General features: G+C 42.6%; 1 protein-coding gene across 3 annotated transcripts in view; it reads left to right on the top strand.

The window, feature by feature from the left end:
- bcas3 (BCAS3 microtubule associated cell migration factor) overlaps positions 1-25,325 on the top strand; it is a 293,175-nt gene that overhangs the window by 250,216 nt on the left and 17,634 nt on the right. For 2 of the 3 annotated variants that reach the window (XM_062386288.1, XM_062386289.1), the window contains one exon: positions 14,845-15,021. In XM_062386288.1, the coding sequence (XP_062242272.1) occupies positions 14,845-15,021 (177 nt within the window). Of the gene's footprint in view, positions 1-14,844; positions 15,031-25,325 lie in introns of all 3 variants that reach the window. The other variant, XM_062386287.1, reaches the window with a different exon arrangement.

Below are 25,325 nucleotides of genomic sequence, written 5' to 3'. Positions count from 1 at the left end.
TCAGCTCAATCTATCTAGTTTCCTTTTCCAGATCACTTCACATGCACATGAAAAAACATACGTGTATGTGTGAGTGTGTGTGTGTGTGAGTGAGAGAATTTATTGTTGTTCACCACTGTGGCCCAAAGTAAATGGATGACGTATCAGCCTTGTTTTTTCTCCTTCTATTGTCTGAGGATCATCTGGAAGTGTTTTAGACGCTGATGGTTCGTCAGTGCGGGATGCTGTGAATCACTCTGAGACTCCCCATAACAATATTTCCATTGTTTGTTTGTTTTCTCTTTCTCAGTGTTTCCTGTCGTCTGGTGGCAGAGAAAACTGAAAGGATATAGAGAGTTTCCACAAGAGCTGAATTATTGGAGGAACTGTCCTGAGCCTCCTCTGGTCTGTGGGACATCACAGATGGCAGTTTTTTGTCGGTTTTTGTTTGTCCCTTTTGCTTTTTTCAGAGAACAGCTGGGAATTTAGCAAATGTTATCTATCCACGACAAAAAGAGTAGATTGAGAAATATTCTTGTATACAAAAGAAATGTAACTTTAATATTGGTACTGACTTTGGACTTTAGTGTAATATCTCTCCTCAGTCTCCTCACTTCTCTCTTCATTTGTGAGCTGAGGTCATTAATAGATACCCTATTATTGTGGAAACAAAAATAGATTCATACCAGTTTCACCTTTTCAAGGAAAATGTGTGTAAGCATCAGGTTATAGGACATCCTGCACATGTACATCACTCTGCTGGGTATGGTCCCCTTGCTATGTCTTCACATTTGGATGAGTGTAAGTTTAAGTGGGTATTGTACTCAGTATGAATCTTGCCATTCTTCTCTTTGTGTAGTGTGTGTGTGTGTGCGTGTGCGTGTGTGTGTGTTTGTGTTGGCCGTGGCTGGTCGAGATCGATGGTCTGTAAAGTGGATTCCTTATTGGCCTGTTTGCTTTGGCAGCTCTTGAAAGTAGCCCACTGATTACACTCCCAGATGTGTCACACACACACACATAGACACACAGACACACACAACCGTGTTCACTGCTGCATGCTCTCATGTCTGTGTATGTTGAGGAGGAGGGGGAACATACATACTTACCATCCTTTAACCTTTTGTGCTTTGGCAGGTTAAATCATCACAAGGAATCTCTCTATCAATCCCTCTCTATCTCACACAAACACACACAAACACACACACTCTCAGAGTGAAATACATTAAAAGTTTGATACATCTTACTAGTAAATATTGTGACACTGTTTGCTTCATCTCAGGGTTGGGCTTTTGTGTGTGTGTTTGTGTGTTTGCCTGAATGACCATCTGACTTAAAAGTCAGACTGGTTTTCACTTTGCTTGATCCCTCTCACGGTCCCATCAGTTGGATGACAGCTGTGGCAACATATCTGTCTTCTACACAGCTTTTTAAAGTCTGGAGATGAAAGGAGGTGAAACTTATGGAGATGCACAACAGTATAGTTTCAGGTTTAAGCATTATGTCAAAGCTGGTGTAGGTAAAATGTTTCAACTCACGAAAGTCATCCTTGATTTTACAAAAAGTTGATGGTTTTTCCTAGTCCGTGACATTTATTACATAATAGAGTAAAGTAGGCCCATCATTAATCTTTTCATAGCCAATATGATTTATCCTAACCTCAACCAGCGAAAGCTTCATTCTTTTAATCATTTACTTTTTTAACTCATATTAGTCACCTGCCACAACTAAGTTAAAGTAATTACACTTAAATCTAAATCCCCAAAATCATTTCAAAGGAAAAGACTCCAGTGCATTAAAGAAAGCAAACCAGCCAGCACCCACTCAGCCAATTCTTAACCAAAGGAACCTATAACTGATACATTTGACAATTTTCTTCATATTCTGTGTTCATGAATATAATGAATAATATTTATCAACATAATGACCACTTTAACTAAACCTACACTTTATTTAAAGACCAGAAGAACAAACAAACTTTGAATTTAGGTTTGTAGCTTTGGATCATTTCATGATGAAGTGACATCACCCTAGTCTATGAAATTTCTCCGCACTGTAAATGGCAATGAAATGAAATTTAACCCAGTGGTCTTCTTTGGATTAATTCCTTTATGTTCAAATCAACATACAGTCTTTTTCCAAAGATAGAGCACTGCATGTTTAACATTAGATGTGTCATTTTATTTTATATTATATATATCATTTATACTTATATAAGCCCCACAGATGGTGGGTGTATGGAGGTGACAGAGTGGCTGTGACAGCATCAATCGGGCTAATGTTGTTAGCATGGAGTCGCTGCCTCCCACCAGCATGTCAATATCAATGTAAGGCCACTTGACCGCCATGGAAGATGCAAAGATAGACAGGGAGTAAAAGGCTTTGGTGTGTGTGTTTAGGAGAGTGCGGGTGTGTGTATTTAGTGACTTCTTGTGACTTCAGTGTCTGTCTGTGTGTGCGTGTGTATGTGTGTGTGGCCCAATAAAAAACCTTGCTCCTGACATTTTTACTGCAGGTAAGTGGACAGTGAATTTATGGTGCTTGTTTAGAGGCCTAAGGAGGCTTGGCTGGCCATGGGCTGGACACACACACACATACAGACACATATGCATGCACACACTTATTCACACACTTTTTTTAAGTATAGTTTTCCAGTTCTTGTCAGATTCATATTCATGGTGTGACAAGTTCTTAAACAGAACTGAAACCGCACTCGCGTTACGATGGACTCCTGCCATGCTCCTCCCTCTTCAAGCTGGGCCGGTGACTTGCAGCCACATAACAGACCTTGCTTATAGAGCTTATAGCTACTTGTAAACGACATGGTGATACTTTGCATTGAAATGCCATAGGACATAAATAAGGATGGTTGCAGAGAAACCCAACACCACAAGGACACAGAGATGTTTGACCATACATAAGAGCAGCGAGGCCCCAGCCTGTGACAGACAGGGCAGACAAATGGCTTTGGAGAGGCAAAAACAAGGAGATGAGAGGAAAGAGAAGAGGAGGCCATTCCCAGGTGGCTGCTTGGCTTTCAATACAATTTCCCCCAAACTTGATGAGGGAATGAAATGGGCTACCCCCTCCTCTCCGTCCAATACGATTAATTCCCTGTAAGATGCTTTCTTTTAGACCCCGAGAGAGACACGATAATGGAGGATTTATTCGCTTAGAATGAAGAGGCTAGTGGAGTAGGCTCGGCTGTTTCATAATGCTTTTCTCTGCACATCAGCAGGCTGTTTGTCCCTCTCTCTCCATCCCAGCGTCTGTCTCTGCTTTCCGGCCAGTCGATCGTTCTTGTCTCGCTGCCTTTGGTTTCCACGCAGGACAGAACTTATTGCACACAGGCTTTTTTTTGTATCGTAAACTGGTGAGATGGAACATGTGTGGTTTGAGGTGCCAAACAATACCTCAACCTGCTGGAAGTGCAAGCCTGCATCTCTCAGTCGATCCCCTCAGGCCCTCTCTGTGGTGTGATAAGGCCAGCTTAGGGACACATTAGGGGAGGCAGGGCGTTAAGATCAAATGGGATTGTGGAGGATTTCCTGGAACACAGGGCTGTGGCTTTGGTGCTGGGAATCTCCTTAATTGACCCCCCCTGAGAGGAAGCAAGGCACAGTACAATATTCATCACTATACTGTTCACACAGCTGACCACAGCGTGCAGCACGACACCTCCCGACAAAACGAAACTGAATATGAACACTGGTCTTCCTCGTCAAAGTCCGGTTTTAGGCACAAATCGAGCTGGTTTGGGATGTCACAGGATGCCGTGTCACATAGTACTACGTATAGTCCCACCAACTGTACTGGGAACACAGCCTACCACCACCCAGTCCCAGCTTTTACTGTGGATGGGGGCAGCGTTGTATATGACTGGGGCTGTTTTGTAAATAACACTGAGGTATTTATTTGTGCTGCGTCGCAACTCCAGTAAACAGTGGACAGCACCAGTTTAGATTTGGATTGGACCACTTCCCAGGAGCCATCAGAAGTGAAGGAGTGTGGGGGTTAAAATGAGGCGAGAGACGCACACTGAGGAAGGAAGTGAGCAAATTCTGTGTGATTGATAAAGGCCTGTGACCCTTTCACACACAGTCTGCAACAAGCAGATGTGCACTCCCTCTTCCTCACACACACACACGTGTATACACATAGGCAGTGACACACAGAAAGTCTGTAATTGAATATCGTGCAGAGAGCAAACATTCTCTTGTAAACATATCATCTGTCACCTCTATAGCTTAATCCATATCCTTGTGGGCCAAATGGAGACACACACACACACACAGACACACACACACACAGACACACACACCCCTCACAGACACACACACCCCTGCAGCCTGTCAAACAAACAAATGAGGCCGGGGTCCCTGTGAAAGTCATCACCATGACCATCCCAGCTTCATCATCACGTTAGCCTGCTCCATTACACAGCAATACGATCTGGCCTGAAATCAATTAGCTGACCATGCTAGCACCGTGAAGTGTACACTCCCCAATCTTTGTTTTGGTGTGATGGAAAACAATGTCCTTCGCCCAGAAGGGAGGTTGAGTTGTGTGGGTGCCACGTCTCTGAGCAGAGGAGAGATGCTCTTCAACCGGCTCTGGAAAATTATGATGCTGGCTTTGGCTGTTTGTTTATCTGAGTTATAGTTTTTTCGAAATGTGTTTCAAATATTTCAGTTTAACAAATGGATTGTATTCATGATTCTGATGTGTCCCCAAGCATGATATCATATCTTCAACAGAAAAAAAATCAAAAGCAGATACAAGCTAACTTCTAGACTTAAATGTATAACCCTGAAGTTATAGATTCTAAATTAATAAAGCAGAGGAAACAGAAATATTTGATATGAATAAATATTACTTTTAATAAACTTCACTCAGTGACGGTCATTAGAGTTAGCAGACAGGAGGCCAGTGCGCTGAACATTCCTGATTACTTCCTTTCACTTCTTGTATTCATCAGGCTGATGACACAGAGGAGCAGCAGGAGCACACGCTGGCCAGTCCAATTTGCTGGTTAGGAAAACGCAGATGATCAGATTTTTTGGGGAAAAAAATCTATTTCAAGGCCATTACAGCCACGCAGGTGAAAGCTGTCTGGACTGTGCTGAGGTCAGGGTGAACACAGAAGTCATTTGTCAGCAAACACACCCTTTCAGGGATCTGCTTAGTGTTAAATATACTGGTTCCCTCTAATCAGTGACCCCTTCAGCACATTATTAATACCCTCTGGAAGGCAACAACCGGGCCAGGGAGAGGTCTTTTACTAGGCCACTGTAATTTCGTTTAACACCTCCACGCCCTCTTTTCCTGCGACACTCATTACTGCCTATCTAGCGCTGCCAAACTCTGCCACAGTGACCAGCTGCCTGCTGATGGGTTCAAAGCTTTATGGGCTGAAACGGTTAAGAAGAACCAGCATTGGTGTGCCATTGTCAAAACAGGCATGTTGTTACAGTAAGTTCCCAAACCAAAGTCAGCTGTTTTCTATCAGCATATTGAATTTCCTCCCCTGCTACTCTTTGCACTCAGTCTAAATGAGTGATGGTCTTTCTTACTTACACCAGACGTTATGTGAGATATGACTGTTAATGAAATCATTTCCCCTACATTGACTTTCCTCTCAGGTTCTCAGTCACTTCATTCCCATTAACATGTGCTGGACATATCTAACTGAGCACTGGTTGCCATTTGTTCCTGTCTTGAACAGATTACTACACAACTTTGTGGAAGGATACATTATGGGTCAGGCTAGAACCCATTACACTTTGGTACGACTTCAGATCAGGGGTCAGATCCAGGAACTTTTCTTTTTCCGACATTTACATTTTGTGAGGTATGCAGTATACTCCCATATAGTTACACAAGTGCACACATGTCATGGTGGCCAGTACAACACTCTCACACCTCACTTATATAGTACATGAATCCTTTTTGCTGAATCTTACGATAGTTGTGACACATAACTGTGTATGTTTAATTGGGTGAAGGCTACTGACATGTTGGTGCTTACTTAGTGGGAACATGTGTTAATGCAAGCTCCACACGCCCTACAAAGCACCATAAGCAGTCCCTAAGCACACAACACGGTCTGTCTGTTTACCTGATCTGTGTGCAAGCATGCTGGGCATCACACCTCAGGTCGATGACATGCAAGCATATGGCACAGTGTCACTCTATGACAATATATTCTGTAATAAAAGACATCTTTAGAGCACACACAATATGTATATACAGAGCCTTAAGATTGCCACACTCTCTCTTATTCTTCATGCATTTGAGTATTTGAGCATTCCATTCCAGACAATGGGCATTAATGTGCTGCTTACCACTGTTCAGGGATTTGATCCGAAACGAGTTGAAAAGCTTTAGTGAGGTCAAGCACTGATGTTGGGCGATAAGGCCCGGCTCATTGTCGACTTTTTACTGTGTCCACAAAGGGTTTGCATGGTTGTGAAGGTCAGGCAAGTTCTTCTAGTTCTTTATGGATCTGTTAAGCAAGACTATTATCTAAGATCATCATCATCTGCTCTAGGATTAACAATTGAGTCAACTAGAATTAAGTTACCTGCCCCATAAAATAACAAACAGCCTCTGCCCAAAGTATGTAGACAGGCGAGCCGATATAGAGATGGCCATGATGACATATGACATCACTATGGAAGCGCTCCTTTAGTAAATATATAGGACTTGGTAGGGTAGAGCAACTATCTCATTGTTTTTAATTATTTTTAGGTCTTGTCTCATCTCAGTTTCTGACAAGTGATAGCACACACACACACACACACACACAAACACACCATAGTTTGCTGTTCAAGTGTTGAGCCTAATAGTGAGCAAAGCACTGTCTACTTTGACTTGGCTTAAATAAGCTTGGTGCACAGTGAGAGTGTGTGCATGTGTGTGTCTGTCTTTCTGCGATGGGCTAGTCTGCAGACTCGTCTGCAATTAACTGTGCACAGGTTAATGCGTCTTCATATCTGAATGCCATATGGTTCGGTGTGTGGGTGTTTGTGTGTGTGTGTGTGTGTGGGCGGGGGGTAGTGAGTAAAGTGCCTTGAGGCAGACCCTGGTATTGATGGGGATTACTAACACTTAGCTGACACCACCGAGACTGCAAAGGGAGTAAATGATTTAGAAGCAGTGGCCTTAATGTAATGAAAGAAAGGCCATAGCTGTCAGGAACACACACGCACACACACACACCTACCTATGGGTGCTAATCCTGTGAGCTTACATCTCCATTAACACTAACCCCGCACCACAAACCTACTCCGCAAGATAGCTAGCACTCTCAGTGTTTCCCTCAGGATATCAGAGTCACTCTCTTTCACTCTCTGTCTCTCTGACACACACATACAGACACACACAGCCTGGAGGGATGTCAGTATGGGTTCACAGTATAGTCACAGATGTGTATCTGTGTGTGTGTATGTGTGTTTGTGTGTCTGTGTCAGAGTGAAAGTCTATTAAAGGGTGTTTTTATGAAGTTATCTCTATAACGACAATGGTTTCATTGTACATGTATATGAATGAATGTACCCTGCCTTAGCAACATGCTGAATTATACGTACATGAGCTTACACCTACCTGTCAGGGCCATTCGAGTCCGAGATGAGGAAGGTTCCTTCCTGCCTAAAGCTGCATCAAAACTGCCATTTCAAAATAGTTCAATTCAGGTCTTTAGAAATATTGCGTTAAACTCAAACTAATTTAAATAAGCAAATGTATATTTTCTAAAGTAAATTGGAAAGCTTAGAAACATGTCCAATACATTTTTGTCCTCATAAAAGCTGATGAAAATCATTTTAATAAAGAATTTCTTACAGCCAGGTTTGCTTGGTGCCATTGCAAGCATTTCACCACCGACTGGCTCACTAGGGTGAAACAGGAGGATTTGGATCAGGGCGTCCTCTTGCTTCTCACGATCCCAATGTGGTGCGAGAGCAACACACTTCATGAACAGAAACATTTTTGGTCGTGAACATAATCCAGCACTAACTGAATTTCCTCGAAGCCAAGTAGGAGATGATTTAGCTGCCTGTCGTAGTGTCGTTAATAGGAAACATCCTCCAAAGTTATGTGTCTGTCAGGCGGGCAGCACAGTGACATTTACAAAGAGTTAAGATAATGTATTTATCAAGTGCTCGGGATGTGGAGGTAACATTGACATTCATGTCAGACGGGAACAGTTACTTTGAGGTTTCTATCAAAAGTTGTTTTTGGCAATGACTGTATTTCCCTCTAGATGTTCACCCAAAGAAATACCCTGGTTGATGTTAAGCAACAACGTGGTTGTTTGTGTGTTTCGTCTTAAACTAAACCCAGACACTGAACAGTCTGGATGACTCAGTGCTCTGCAGTGAACAGCACAGGCAGCTGCAGTAAGGCAATGTTAGCAGGAACAACTGTGCGACATTAACTCCGATCAGAGAGCGTTGGTCTGTTCCAACTGGACTTACTAAGGGGAGTCAAAGATTGTTATAGCCTGAAAATAAATTGGAAACATAAAACACAAAAAACAACTCTGGATAATCTCCTGAAGTGATCCAGAGTGAGAACAGAAATGTCCGAGCCAGTTGGTGCGAACATTCTCCGGAGTCTCTCCAGCCAAACCCCTAGTACAAACTCTGGGATGTCAAAGTGTGAGCCCACAGCAGGAGAATGTCTGGAGGACTCACCACCAGTGAACATGTGTGGCTTTGCGTTTTCATCTTGAGATATTTGTTTTCTTTTGGGGCTTTTTATTTCTCCTAATATTTGTGGAGTTTGCTCTCCGGAGAAAGTCAGGAGATTCAGTGAAACTATAAAAAACTCTGGTTATCACACAAGCTTATGTTATTGGGTTAGGGTCAGGGTTAGGATGGTCAGGATGAAAAAGATAAGCCGAACAAGTATGAAGGCACAAATAAGGAGCTCAACTTGGAAAGACACTGATATGCTAGAGCTTCTGGAGATACGCTCTGACGTTGCACGCATTGATGTGCTCTAAACAAAAACATGTGATCTCCGCAATAGAATTGATACTTTACCTCCTGTCTCCTGCCTGCTGCAACACCCCTCACCTGAAGGCTCCAGGGATTGTTCTGTTGCTGTGAACGTGTCTGACCGATTTCTGGAGGTCGTGTCTGAAATGTGTTCCAGTGACTAGATTTCAGTGTAGTTCCCACCTGATCTACTGCACTGCCTGATTTACGATCTGTTTGTTGGTAACAGACTGTGCCTCATTTCCTAGTAACACCACTCAAGTATATTCTCACACACACGCACCATTACATATTATACAGCACCCATAATAAAGGCATTTGTGCGATCCGCCCCCTCGCACTAAAACCTAATTGAATTAGAACTAACCAAGCATCAGCATCTTAACTGCACAGGTAACTGAGAAACAGTGGCATGTGGCGTCAACACATTATTCCTTTACCTTAGAGTGAGTGTGTGTGTGTGTGTGTGTGTGTGTGTGTGTGTGTGTGTGTGTGTGTGTGTGTGTGTGTGTGTGTGTGTTGTGTGTGTGTGTGTGTGTGTGTGTGTGTGTGTGTGTGTGTGTGTTTGTGTGTGTTTGTGTGTGTGTGTGTTAAACTTCTTCTATGTGTCTTGTACATGTGTGGCTTCGCGTTTTCATCTTAAGATATTTGTTTTCTTTTGGGGCTTTTTATTTCTCCTAATATTTGTGGAGTTTGCTCTCCGGAGAAAGTCAGGAGATTCAGTGAAACTATAAAAAACTCTGGTTATCACACAAACTTATGTAAATTGTTCATTTCTAATGTATAACTGCCTCCAGTTTGTTAGTAAATAATTTGCATGTGTAAGTATTCTTGCCAGCTAATGGAAGGCAAGGGCTTTACCTGTTCTGGTTAAAACTAGAGCGATACCGGAGGCGACGCGATATCTCCCCTTCATCAAAGCCGTTTATTACAGGGAACACTTCAAAATGGATTTAGATCTGCTAACAATGTGTCAGCGGTGCTGACATGATGTCATAACCCATGAATGACGCTTATGCCCCTGACCTCGAAGTGCCATACCAAGTGTGCCAACAAAATCTGAACTGAAATATGTTGGTAAACTTCTCAAGTCATTAATAGAATTTGTAGTTTTCCCATTAATGGTATTTTTCTTGTTGTTTCCCGCATTAGACAGAGGCTTGGTTTTAATGGTCAAATTGAATGTCCACGGTATTAAAGTTAAGCACTGAATGTGTGTTAGAGAAGCGATTGTGATGTGCACATGTGATGTCATGTCCAACTGTGCCATCCTAAGCCGCTGCTGTAAAGGTATACACACGCACACACACAAACACACACACACACACAGGCAAACATCCTGCTGCAGTGTGATTACATCTTTAAGGAAAGTAGCGCTGGCTGGAGGGATAAGTAGGGCCAGTACGTGGGGGCTAACAGCTGGGTGGAGAGTGGCTTTTAATCCAGCTGGGTTTTAACATGATGGAGGGAAAAACAACAATCCAGGGTGTATTTCGAATCCTCTTCCTCCTCACAACTATTCCTCCTCACATTTCCAACAGTTTACAGACAGACAGCAAAAAAAAGAATGAAAGGAGAAATCAGTGAACTCGAGTGGCTGCCTGGGAGAGATCCATTAAATTCCCTTCACACGATACAGTGGATCAACAGGGTTATTTGAAGTCAGTAACTTTGAACCATTCACAAGTGTGATAGGCAGTCGTTCCATTTCTGAATTATTTCTTCTACTGTTGTTATTATTCATGTCATACATACACATGCTGCAAAGTGGAGGCAGCAGCTTGACTCTGTCTGTATGCAGTTTGCTTTCAGGCACAGTTTTGAGTGCAGGTCATCCTCCACTCAGATGCGTTGAGAGCCAGAGCCCCACACTGAAAACAGAATAGATGTACATAGCACACAGCATGAGGCCGTTGTGTAGCATTCACACATCCGCTAAGATGAGGAGCAATAAAAGGTGTGGCTGGAAAACTATATTTTTAGAGGTGAATAAAAATATGAGTAAAATAATTAAACATGTAGCTGAATAAAATTTGTAATCTTAAAATTCCTCCGACAGTAAAGAGGAACAAAGGGAACAAAGAGGGCGTTTTGGACTAGAATGAATAAGTATAAGTTTTCAAGACACTGACCTAATTTGTTGAACTGCTGAAGCCTCACATTAACTTTAACTAAATTTAAGAATCTATTGTCACATGTGAGAGAACTTTGGATTTTGTCCCTCATCACTTATATTATAATCGTGTTTATAAGGAATCTCTTTTTGGCTGGTAAGGAAAGGAGGGTTGCTTTCAGTGGCCTAGAACTCTTTCCTTGAACACATGGGCATGAGAAATACTGTATTAACTTTCTCTGTCATCAATGGAAAATGAATTGTATCTCAGCAGACTGAACTCCGGTTACTGTACCAGACGGCCTACAAGCCAATATGGGTGAGACATTGATAAACTAATATGAGCTTGGCTAATCCAATCTGACAGTTCTTGGTATTTTATTACTTTTATAGTTTTAAAAGCTCTACATTTAAACAAAGGGGAAAAATGCCAGATTATAAACAGACAAACTAAATATGCAAATAGTTTTTAAAAGTTAAAAAACTGATTTTAAATTACCAAACACTGCCAACGACTATCAGTGAACGGTAGTTTTAGTCGAAAGCAATCAGTATCGGCCCTCAAATACCCATATTGGTCAAAGCCTGGTCTGATAAACGTAAAGCTCTTTCTAACCTTCTGCTAAGCCCTTATCATCCAGAAAAGCCACGGCAGTCAGAACCTTTGATCTGCATGGCTTACTGGCTATCAGGGAGCAGACTACTGTGTGTGTGTTCACGTGTGTGTGTGTGTTCACGTGTGTGTGTGTGTGTGTGTGTGTGTGTGTGTGTGTGTGTGTGTGTGTGTGTGTGTGTGTGTGTGTGTGTGTGTGTGTGTGTGTGTGTGTGTGTGTGTGTGTGTGTGTACCCCGAGGCCTGGCCAGTCTCAGTTCTGCTGCAGGCCAGTGACAGGTGCTAATGCAGGGGCGAGAGGCTGCACGGGCCTCCATGCGCCCTACTGTGATAACACTGACTGGCCTCCGAAAGCATACAATCACTCACACACACAATGGCTTAGCTTCCTGATAACTTTGCTGCACTTCAGAAGCAGTCTGTATGTGTGTGTTGGATTGATTTTTCAAAGGGCTCCTCTCTAGTGCCAGCAGGCCTTCTATCAAAGCTGACCATGAGAGCCTGTGTGTGTGTGTGTGTGTGTGTGTGTGTGTGTGTGTGTGTGTGTGTGTGTGTGTGTGTGTGTGTGTGTGTGTGTGTGTGTGTGTTGTGTTATGTTATTATGTCCTGTACCGTGGTTGCTTTAATGCTGGATAACTGGGATGTGTGTGTGTATGTGTGTTTGTAGAGAGTGAATTGAATTGTGTAGCGGTAAAGGTCGATCAGGACAAGAAACCTTAGTGTAACAGAGTGAAGTGTGGCTCATTGCTTATCAAGGTACAACCGACTAAAACCTCCAGCTGACCATTGGGAGACTTTTGTCATGCCTACACTAAGTCCAGCCTTTCAGTTCACACAAGTCTGAGATAGATATGCAGGATGGAAGGATCCAAGCACATCCTGCGAGGGCTTTCGTGGGATTGACGTCAGTGACCTGATATGAATTTTCAATCATTTACTACCTTAAATCTAATTTAGCGAATTGAAACACTGAAAAAAAAATAACTAATAATAATCAAATACTATAATTCAGTTTATCTCAGATTTTGTGGTCTGGCCAGAAATTGAATACTAGTCTTGTCAAGTTGCCTTTGTATTTACAACTCACCTTCAACATCTATTCATGTTTCCTGCATGTAGCCACATAAACACAGAGACCCAAACAGAGAGACACAAACACAGAGACCGATTGTGCAGGCTGATCTTTCCAAGAAGAGAGGATCTCTCCTGTCCTTTTCCTTTGAAGTCATCCTGTCGTCTCCCTGGGGTTTTACTGACACCCTCAACACGAGTGGGAAAGTATTCCTGTGCGTGTGCGTATCCACTCTCCTGTGCCAAACATTTGATGAAGGAAGCTCTGTGGCATCGAACAAGGCGATTCACGAAGCCTACAGTTGCAGACTATATTCAAATTTCAAGTTTATTTTAGGAGAACAGTATAGTTGCATTGTATTTATGGCTGTTAATCACTGAAGTAGTTTTATCACTCATATGAGATCAATTTACCGATTTGTTGCAGGAGGAGGAAACAAAAGACACAGCACAACAACTAATTTGGCACATATTGAAAAACTGATGTCCCCACTCTGATTAATTATAACTTCACGCCTAATCCAGAATGCTCTGCAGGGGGTAGATATTAGCATTTCTGCCCCCCCCCACCCCGACTAGTGATGTCACAACATGTGTTTTCTATCGTTATTCGAAGGAAACACAAGTTGTATGTCACTGACTGGGGAGTGGCCAGAAGTAAAACTTGCTTGGAAGTTACAAGCCATTCAAGAGAAACTCAGCAGCAGGTGAACTCTCTGTCACTGATTCTCTCGCTAGCAGACATGTCGGAGTTTTCCGAGAGTGATCTTTTTTATATTCCAACGAAGTGGCCTATCAGTTGCCTCTGTACTGGATACACTGACTGTTTAACCCCCTCAATGTTTCACTGTTCCTTTTTAGATTCAGATTTGAAAGATTTTAATGCACCCCCCGAGCGGCTTTTCCCACCAGTGAACAGTAGTCGTCAAACTGGTATCATGAAGGCTGTGTGCTTGTCTGGCGCGGCCGTTTCCTGTGCGCCACTGTCTGTCACATATTTCCTGGGTGTTAACGAGGGGAGAGATGCTGATAGGCAGAGCTGAACCGATGCCGCTGATAAGCTCAAATCAAGGCCGTGAGGTCATGTGTTTGTATCGTTGCTCTCCGGCGTTCCGAGTCACAGGAGCACTTCACGAACGCCACGGCTAAAATCCTCCTTTTCTGCCTTTATCACCTCGCAGTGCTCGCAGGCCCAGTGGCTGCACCAAATGAACACACTAATAGAATAAACCAGTTGTTTGACTGTGTGCGTGCCTGCCTGACCAGCTTATCACACACAAACCACAGAGAGGGAGAGAGAGAGAGAGAGACAGGTTGCAGACTCCCTGGCTCCACAGCACAAGATCTCTCTGATTGTAGAAATTATGGCAGACAGAAAGGAGAGGAGATTAAGACACAGTGTAGGTCTGTGTGGATTTGCTTTGACAGGCATGAAGATTGTGTTGTGCTTACAAGCTGTTTGTGTGTAGTAAATTCATTTATGCTGTGCTGGGGGAGAAATGTTCGGCTGACCACTACCAATACTTTCCAATGGCAAGATTGTTTTTGAAAGTCAATTCAGTTAAACCCGCTTTTCTTTAAAAAGAAAATAGAAAAGTTCTGACGGTTACTGCAGACATGACAGTTCAGCCGCAACCTAACAACAGACTCAGATTGGAGCATATCTTGGTAATGTACCTACCATTATCTTCAACTGCTCATGCTAGATGGTACATTGTGCACATTTGTATTTGTCCTCTGTGTTTGACACATCTTCTTGATGATACAGTCATATCATTTCCCAATCATATGCACACTCTCTAAGCAAGGTTTTAAGTGTTGAAGGATGCTAAAATGGGATCAACACCCCTGCAGCCCTCCGAGAATAACACACACTGCTGATAGATGGATGATTCATCCACTGAGTCAAACATTTTGGGATCAGACCCAGTCCTGATCTTGCCGATCAGCTCAGGACATCACTAGATTGTATCGATGCACAACTTGCACAGCTGTTACTGTTGCATCTTGCGTTCCTTTTGGTAAACAAATATTAACCCTCTGTGTGTGGATGTGTGTGTCTGTTCACAGGAACATTTGATGGACGTGGTGTGACCCTGCTCGAGGTGTGTGGTAGCTGGCCGGAAAGCTTTGGCGTGCCGCGGCACCACATCGGGTCGGCGGACGCCAGCGACGAAGGCCTGCGGGAGAGACTGGCGGATGCCATGTCTGAGTCCCCGTCCAGGGAGATCGTAGGATCGGCGACAGGTCAGTGGAGTAAGGACAACGCACAACTACACTCACTCTCTTGTGCACACACACGCATGTAGACTTTCAAATATTTAAACCGCTTTCAGATACTCACTGATATCCAGAGATGCTCCACAGTTTCTCTGTGGACTTTCTCGGCCCGGCGCCCAAGTATAAAGTCCGCAGAAAGTCCAGAGAATAAGGTGTGAGGGCACAGCAGGGGAATTATCATGAGCGAGTGGGGGATGGTCATGGCACTTGGAACCCGCGACAGATGCACAAACAGATCCACACAGGTAGAAGACAACGACTAAGATGTCAACAGAGTTTGTGGTGATAAGAGTTCCCCTGCGGGTCTAAAGGCGTTTTCAGACATGTGTTCACAAGCATAAAGGTTATTTTGTTTCATTCTTTGTTAATAAATTCTGGGGGAAGAGTCTCAAATAGATTAGAACTTTAGATCAGTTACTCAATGATGTCTTACAATCCAGAGGAAATACTGATGATGCTGCCACAGTGACCTTGTTTCAGCTCTGGTTATTTACAGCTGAACTGTGATTCTACAGCATGGTTATTATCAACTGAAAACTATTGATAAAGAAATGATACTGTAATGTCAATCTGAGAAGTAAGAGTCCACCACTTTCAAAACGTTTCACACACTCAGTTCAACACCTGTTACTTTACCATCATGGATCACTGATCAATGTTCTGATAAAAACTTCTTTCAATCACCATATCATTAAAAAAGCAGGAACTGTTTTTCAAACTTAACAATCGACCAACTTAAATTTTATAGTAAAAACTGTTTAATTTACATAAATGTATTTATCAAAACCGGCGGCGCATGCACACACCTTGCTGTACTTTAAGGCTTCCTGCGTGCATGTGTAAGTGCATGCGAGCATATGTGTGTGTGTGTGTGTCTGTGTGTGTCTGTGTGTGTCTGTGTGTGTCTGTGTGTGTGTGTGTGTGTATGTGTGTGTGTGTGTGTGCAGCAGACATGCCGTTGGCCCTGACAGTCCAAATGGTTAACTCATTTAGGAAGCGCCAGTGCCCCCCCCACCCCCCTTAAGTGAACAAGAGTTCCTTTGATTTAAATGTGTGTGGGGGGATGGGTTAGGGGTGGGGTATTGGGGTAGAGGAGTGGGGAGCTCACAAGGCCCTAATGGATTTAGCATCGACTATCACCCACCCCAACCATCCCCAGCCATATCCAGCCTCGAAGCGCCCCCCCCCCCCCCCCCCCCCCATCTCCTCCGTTAGGACTTAACCTCATTTGTAGAGCTCTCTCTCTTTCTTCTCATCGCTCTCTCCCCCCCCCCACCCCGTGTTTCTTCATTAGATTACATGTTGGAGTCTCCCGGACACTAGCAGTCAGTCTGCTCTTGTTCTTCTTCCCTCCATCGCCTCGCATCTCGACTCCCATCGCCCCCTCCGCCCCTTTAATGCAACACAAAATTCATTACTGATCATGTTACATCAAAATACACCCATGATACATGTGTACAAACACACACACTCTCTCTCTCTCTCTCTCTCTCTCTCTCTCTCTCTCTCTCTCTCTCTCTCTCTCTCTCTCTCTCTCTCTCTCTCTCTCTCTCTCTCTCTCTCTCTCTCTCTCTCTCTCTCTCTCTCTCTCTCTCTCTCTCTCTCTCTCTCTCTCTCTCTCTCCTTAGCCTTGAGCTGTGCTGAAGACATCATCCACAGGGAATGTGAAGGGCTTGCTGGTTCCTCCATTCATTCATACAGACAGAGCGGCTTCAGTCTCTGTAGGCTAATCTAATAGCACAGCACTTCTTCATCGTAACATAAAGGAAATGTTGCTGTCCGCTGTAAGGAGGAGAGTGACATGGATGGTCAGGAGTTGGCATGTTATGAGAAAATGGTTCTCTCAGTGCTGTCCATCTTAGTTACAGTGGATGGGTTCAGTTCGATCGAGCTGTCAATGGAACTAATTTCCAATTTCCATTAGTTTGTATGAAAACAGTTGACAGTATATTTTATTAATTATTGACCATAACAAGCTCTCGGCATCTAGAACTAAGCATTTTGCATTTTTTTATATTTTCAAAATTTTCTTGCATTATTATCACCAATTTGTTGGTGAGTTGCTTCTCAATTTGTGAGAAGCAACTCATTTGATGTGTCATGAAGTTTATTTTGATAAGATTCCACACTGATGGATATGAGCATCATCCTCAAATTCTTTTATCCATGGTTCTCTAAACACAGTGTTAGGGACTGTGGTTACAAAAAAAAAGAAAGATTAAAAAAAAAGTCATTATTTTATTTGTTATTATTATCAAATAGAAACGTTTATGAACCAAAATCTTTAAACTTAAGAAATTCATAATATTTAATACTAAAACTGCTTTTCAAAAACATTCCATTTCACTAAATAATAATTTAACGTGATGATGTACAATAAGGCACGCAGATTAAACTGAAGTGTCTTGATAGCAAAGGTAAGGGGAAATGAACAGGTAATTAAATAATAGGTAATGGGTCAAATATCAAATACATTATAAACATCTCCTTTAAAAAAAATACTATTTAGCATACACACTAAGAAATGTAGTAGGTAAAAAAGTGTTGGATAAAAAAGGTTGGAATAAACAAATTTCAATTGTAAAGCTTGTCTTTTAGCATTAATTCAGAGATTGTGACTTAAGTGGACTCATGGTACTTGCGTAAGTCATTTTTATAAATCGTTTTTTAATCATTATTATATTTACAGAACTATTTTAAGGCCAAGCTAAACGGCAGAGCAATGCGATTTTCAGTCGGGAGAGTGAAATAAAGCATTAACCTGTTTGTGAAATGTTTCAGTTTTAAAGTGAAAAGCTTGCAGCCGTCACAGGCTGCAATGATCCAGCTCGGAACCGGCAGGAGCTGACTGGAGAAAATCTGTTGGTCGGAAAGTGAGCCGAACAAATCCAGCAGGGTCTAATAGGTCTAATGTGTCTATTGGCCGTCTGCAGCCCAAAACTCTTCAGCAGTCGGATTCATCTAAATAGTCCAAGATGAAATCTAAACGCACCCTAATAAGAATTTATGCTTGATAAAACTCTTACCAAATCATAGCCGTGTCTAGACGACAGCCCCATCCGTCTTCAGACCCCAGACCTCAAGCTATAGATGAATAAATGTGGACCACAAGGCGTCTCACTCAGATTTTTCTCTTCCATTATGGTACTTCCACACAGGCATCGCAAATAATGTAAAAAAAACGTTTCCTTGGCCCTGACTCCGAAGATCTGATTTCCTCCGGCTTTCAGTCGGAACAAGGCAGCAGTTGACATGTCATCCCATCCACATATGATCCACACATGATCCACTCCCCTCTGGGTTCAAGTGAGAGACGGAGACTATTGCCAGAGTTGTAACATTCAATTAATTCTTTATAGTGGCTGGGATTTCCATGTTAATATATGTGCACTTTACAGTGTTTCCGTTGTGAGTTGAACTGTGTGTGTGTGTGTGTGTGTCTGTGTGTCTGTCTGTGTGTTTGCTCGTGTGTGTGTGTGTGTGTGTTGGTCTTGGCGTGAGACTTAGATGGGCAGAGGCAGATGGTATCTTGCTCAGGGGCTCCATTTGCCAGGAGCTGTGGCCCCAGCGCTTAGACACGCACAATACAGTGGATCTGTTAAAATAGACCTTGAACCAGATCACAAGCATACACACACACACGCAAACACACACACACACACACACACACACACACACACACACTCACTTCACCTATACACACACTCACATCATCCATTTCTCTGCCATATTGTAGCAGACTGCACTCAGGCATAGAAATGATCTCATAAAAAGCTGCAGGATTTTTCGTCTTCTCTCACAGCAACCTTAAAATAATAGTATCGTTTTGGAAACAGCGTGAAGAACAGTTACACAAACGACTTTGAGAGGGAAGCTCTGACCACCTGCCCCCCCCAACATGCCACAGTATGTTTACTGTTGAGTTCAACTTTCATATTCAGTTACTTTTAGCTGAGGTTATTTCATTACTTGTAATTTCCTCCCTTTGTAATATTTTTGACCATCCACAAAAACAATTTCACAAGTGACAATTTGGCAGAAAACTCACACAACACAAATTGAACACCCAACGAGACGGATTTCCCTCGCTGTGTGTGTCCTCTCACACTCCGAGGGTCTCAGAGCTGGAATGCTCGCTGATGTAACAAATCACTGTCTATCTGACATTCTCCTCCAGCTCACACACACAGACACACTCTCTCGCAGATTCACAGGGGAAACAAAGCCTCCAGTCAGGGCGCCGCGGCTCTCACGCTAAGGCCAAGACCCAGCGTCGCCAGCTCCGAGGGCAGGTGACACTCACAGAGAAAGATGGACGGATGGACGGAGGGAGAGGGGACAGAAGATGAAGGAGAGGAAGGGGGAGAGAGAGAGGGAGTGACTGACGACTAAAACACACTGGGCCTGGAATTAGATTTGCCTCCAATGAGATAATGTTGCTAACTAGATTTGGCTTATTGGTGCCTGCCTAACATAAATTCCATTGAAGCCATATGGAGGGTGAACCAGCGCTCAGCGCGACCTGGTGTATCTCAGCTGAGAGCAGCTCAGGCTCCGGAACAATGGCACTTTTTATGTGCGTTTACAATACACAATATTTTTAAGTGGTAGGGTATTTTTACTTTGTCTCCATCTTTGGTACTGAGTGCTTATTACCATGCTGTCGCGTCACGTGTTTTCCGAGGGAAGACACACCAGACACCTTGTGTTTACAGCACGAAATGTAAACCGTTTCATAACAAGCGGATTCCCTTTGGTGTCATGTTAATCAGCTGTAGTGAACGAGTGAATCGAGATTTGTCTCTATTTTATATTTGTTGTATTTTCCACTTTGTACCAGTATGTACTCCAGCCACAGTCTGGGCCCACGTTTAAACATAGTTGACAACTGTAGGTTGAACATGCTGGATAATAAGATTCAACCAATGTGTGTGTAAAAACATATAATCTGCTACTCCAAGTACTTAGTTTACTGGTCCATACAAGGAAGCCACTGGTTATAGGCCTTTAGTGGTTTTAAAATCAGTTTAACTGAGCCAACGGAAATTTGTCAATGCATTTAAGTATTGAGAAAACTACTTGATCTATCATAAAACAAAATAAAATGTAGTGTTGTTGAATTTATTATGGCCTGTCTGTCCTGCATCCGACCTGATGAGCCCTCGAGTGTATATGAGAGGTACTCGCTCAGTCAGCCTGATGCTGTGTGCTGGCTGCTTTGGCTCCACAGATTCATTTGAAAACCTTACAGGTGAAGCATCTTCTCTTTTGAGTTTCATGTCACCATGGCTTGTCAGATGGATGAATCAGACTTAACGTTTAAACGTTTGGCTTTGACAAATCAAATCCCACTTTTCGTTATTTTAAGAAAGAAGAAAGAGAAATTGAAATAGCTTTTATCTTGTTGCCTTTCAACTCCAGAACACGCTTTGCAGCACAACATCGGCAGCTTGACTCCACTGATAAGTATGTAAAAGTTCTCAAAAGTAATTTCACTGGTGGCTTTTTATTTCACCTATTTATTTCGTTTACCAAATAGGTTTTCTTAAAAAAGACGTTTGTGAGATTGGTTGACCGTAAGTCTTATAGTGCATGAATGTGTAGATAGCCACCTGATGATTTGGATGCCACGTTCAGCTTGAACCTTCATCTGCCCTCATATTATAATTCATCTCCGTCACTGTGTCTGACGTCTCCACCAGGATGGGGCTGATATGACTGCACTGCATCTATGACCCTACACACGATATCATTACAGCTCATACAGTGAAACTTAGTCATCTGAGGTTTAGGCTAAATATCCTGTCCTCATGGGGACAACACTCCTCGGTAGTAATAACTGTGGGTGTGTGTTTGTGTGTGTTGGGTTTGGTTGATTGATGAGGTGAGGGTCTGGGGGACCACCCACGCCCACTCTTGTTTGTTGGATCCCAGCTCAAAGAAACTGAGTAATAATAATAACAGTAATAACAGTAATAATAGTGAGACTGTCTGAACAGCACAGAACTCAGCTGGCTCGCTCAACACCCGACTTAAAACAAATATTTAGGGCTTCCTTATCAGCACCAAAAGGCTGAGAGCACTTCCCTCTGTGTGTGCAGACATACAGATGTGTATGTCTGATTATTAATTGCGGGACATACATACACACATATGAAGAATGTGTGTGTCTGTGGGTTTCTTTCTGTTATATTTAACTTTGTTAAGAGCATTGAGATAGAGTATGTTATGATTTGACTCTATAAAATGTAATTGAATATGAATGGGTATGAGTTTGAGGTCGAGGCTCATGTGTACATAAGGTTTGTTTGTTCTTTTCTTCTATGATTGTAAGCATAATGGTTCATAACCATAATTATGAGGACATCTAGGCCGTCTGAGGGTTAAAATTGTATTAGGTTTAATAGTGAGAATTAGGTTCAGGTTTGGGTTGTGGCTGGGGACTGCATTTTTGTCAATGAGTCTCCTCGCAGCTATAGAAAGACAAATGTTTGTGTGTGTGTACTAAATGTACACGCACTTGTGTCAGTGTATGTGTGGTCCTGTATATTTTAGCGATACCATTCACATCTACACATACGTGTAATAGCAGGATATGCTTGCAGGGACTGTACTTGCATGTTTATGTACAAGACTTTGTGTATATGCAACCCACAATGTGTGGGTGGAAATGTGATTCAATCAACTAGCTAGCATGTGGTGAATTATACTGCATACTTAAGTGTGTTTTTGTGCGTGCTTGTGTGTGTGCGTGTATGTGTGTACTTCTCAATGCAGCCATACTACCTTCACATTTTCTTATTATTTATGAGCTCGCAGGCAGTTGTCCAAACAGGCATCCTGACTTAATTATTGCTCATTTGCTGTTGGAGCCTTGACTGGAGGCCTCTGGCTTGGTGACACACTGTATGTATGCTTTGGGAGAGTTCCACTGAACTTCTGATGTTATCACTTCAGAGAAAACATGAGCTCGGTGGCCATATGCTGCTCTCGCTGTGTGTGCAAAATGCATAAAGGTGGAGAGAGTTTGAAAAAGGAAATGCATGTTGGAAGACTTTCTAGGCACAGATTGGGGGTTTCCTCTCTGACTTAGAACACTGGCGTGTATTTGAGAACATATAAGAGCATGCTGGTTTTAGCATTTGGCCTCAAACTGTCTTGAAGAAACAGCACAATGTTACGACTGTCTCGCCCCATTTACTTATCAATATAACACTAGACAGCATTGCTCCTTATAAGCATGCTGCTTGTCCATTTGAGCCAAGGGTTCATTTTCCATTCTATGAATATGCACTGGATATTACAATAACGCATCAAATGTTCTGTTTTATTGTTTTAATGCCACTGGCAACTACTAAGAGCGTGTAATCTACTGTATGCATCTAACCGGTGATGGGCCACTGACTGAAAAAAAAATGCAATACATTACTCATTACTGTTACTCATTTTTACATCACCAGGATCGCTGTATCGTTATTAGTCTCTATGGGCAGCCTTTGGTACTCATAAGCCCGCTGTTTATTGCCCAGATTTGGAGTCTGTCTTAAAAAGATAAATAGCAATGGAAAATAAGTATCTCAATGTGAGTGACCGGCCCAGAACGTTCAGTCTTATATCCATGACCAGAGCAACAGGGAAACCCCACATAGACAATGTCTAGTAGCTTCAATTTCTTTATCACGGCATTTGAAGCCTTCAACATTGAAAAAAAAAACTATAAACTCACGATTTGAATTTTAGGGGATTTCTAGTATTAAAATCTATTTCCCAAGGGGCCTCACTGTTCTTTGGTTCTATATTCAATACAGGATGTTGTGGGTTGAACGTCACACTAGATTATTCTGTTCAAGCTGCATGCTGCTGTTGTAATACACACATGTGACTAAATGCATGAAAAAGAAACCCACTCCTCTGAACCTTTTCAAATGTGACTGCAGGTCCAACTAACCATTTAACTTAGGCCAGAATATCTATATCCATATTTCTGAGATTCAAGTCCATGTTCATCAATGATTAATGTCTTGTGTAGAGATGGCGCAGCAAACTGCATTCTTTTTCATCACCACATGGGTCTGTCTTCCCGGTTACGCCAAAGCCACTTACCAGATTGTTTTTATAAATTTTTTAGGGAACACAACTAAAAACTTTACTAGACTTTATGTTGGCAACATCTTTAATTGAAATGAACATTAGTCTACCTATGTGGGAGAAACCAACGGATAATAGCCTTCCAGCTTTGACTTTGGATTTAGACCAGTGTCGACATCACTTTGTCTGAGCCATGTGGTTCTCTGAAAATCACGCTCACCCTCAAGCAATTAAAAGTCAAAGATTCTTTGTAGCTATAACACAAAAGCACATACTGTATATTGGGTCCTGAGGTTCTCCAGTACATCAGGGAAGAGGGGGATCATTAATGTTAGTCAGTAAATGATAAGCTACAAGGTTCAGCTAAAGTTTAGGACGACTTTAATGGCCAATTAAAAAACGTCATTAGAAAATAATTGCTGGAAGAAAATATTCTCCATGCTTTTACACAACCAGCAGCAGCAGCAGCAGCAGCAGCCGCCTGGACTGATGTCACAACGCATGTGACTCGACCATCTGCAGCCTCAGCAGAAATCCTGTCCCGGCGTTGATGAGTCTGTGTCACTGCAGCCTCAGGTTTATGTTCATGGTTGACAGGAGTGGAACCTGACGTGGTCTCTGCTGTAGTAGATCATCCACCTCGAGGTTTGGACGTGTTCACTCCGAGCGACTTTTGTGCTCACCACAGTTTCAAAGTGTGGATATCTGGGTTACAGTAGACGTTCGGTCAAAGAGCGGCTGCTCACTGGATGGTTGTTGTTTTTGGGATCCATTCTGACTGAAAACTCTTGAGACTGTTGAAATACACCAGCAACAGAGTGAGAGATCACATATTTCCCCCCCACTGATGTCAGATGTGAACATTAGGTGAAGTTCTTAACTTCATCATTAGCTTGATTTTACACACTGCACTGCTAACACATAATGGACTGATTTGATAATTGCTTAAATACGCAGGTACACTTGTGTACTGAATAATGAGAACAGCGAGCGTACAGCAGTATTAGTGTCTCTGGCTTTACGTTGACCTCAAGTTCTTTGCACAAATTTGAAAAATCCTGGTTCAGTGACTACAATCAACCAAATTGTCATAAACCGATCAGCCACACCAGCTGATCTGTGTGCACGAGCTGTCTCATAGCCTGAAGCCATGCTAGCAAGCTGCACACCAAAGGCACAATTTTTTTCTATTAAAAAAAAGAAAATGAATAATCTCTTTAAGTTTTTGCTATTATATAAATCATTCCATTGAAAACCTCATTAATTGGTCTATTAAGTAAACAGGGAAACTAGACTGCACGCCTGTTCAGACAGCTGTGTGATTTAACGGTTGCACAATACGTCCTGTATTTGAATTGGCCACATATTCCATTCACACAAAGCCACACTATTATCCTGCCGACTGACTGGTTTCTTTGTGATTCGGCCTTGTTTTAGTACACTGATACCTATCATAAGAGCAACAACACACAAGGACAAGTGGAGGGGGCGCGGGTGGCGTTCAGTCTTGGAGGTCCTCCCTCTCCAATCAATCAGTACAGACGTCCGCTGGCTTCGGTTCTACACATATACACAGAACCACACCGTCACTCACACCAACCAGAGCAACACGCATGTGAGCCTTGTGTATAAACTTGTCTGCAGTGTAAGACGGGACGACTCTCACGGCTCTCCCACACAAGGAGAAAAAACACTGACAGTGGAAATATGAAGAACACTCGAAAGGATAAAGTTTGGGTCAAACCTTAACTTGGTTGCATATTGTTGTGTGTAAATTCTCTTGAGTATCTATAATGCATTCGGCTTCAGCTTCAAATAGGGCTGAGTTTGGTTTAAAATGGATCACCGTAAGAACGAATACAAAACCAAAGAACCCTAACCCTAACCCTATGTTAAGGAACTTTACCTGAATTAAATGCAAAACTGGCAAACACTGTTCATTGGTGTGATGCCGTCCCAGTTAGAGAAGAAGCAAACATGACTCTGAATCCTACCACATGTTCAGGTCAGAGGTTCAACACCCAACCCCATTTCCACGTGTCACTTGGGACATTGTAATAGTTTGGTGTTATTTAATACCACTGATTCATATTCTGCTGAGACGGGTTGGGGTTACGCAATTGTCTTGTTTGGGGATTAAATAGTCTTGTCAAAGTATTAAACCTATGGCCTGACCACACTGG

The sequence above is a fragment of the Platichthys flesus genome, chromosome 4 (assembly GCF_949316205.1).
Source record: "Platichthys flesus chromosome 4, fPlaFle2.1, whole genome shotgun sequence".
NCBI classification, from domain to species: Eukaryota; Metazoa; Chordata; class Actinopteri; order Pleuronectiformes; family Pleuronectidae; genus Platichthys; species Platichthys flesus.
Note: the sequence above shows the minus strand (reverse complement) of the source record. Positions and strands in the feature narration are given on the sequence as shown.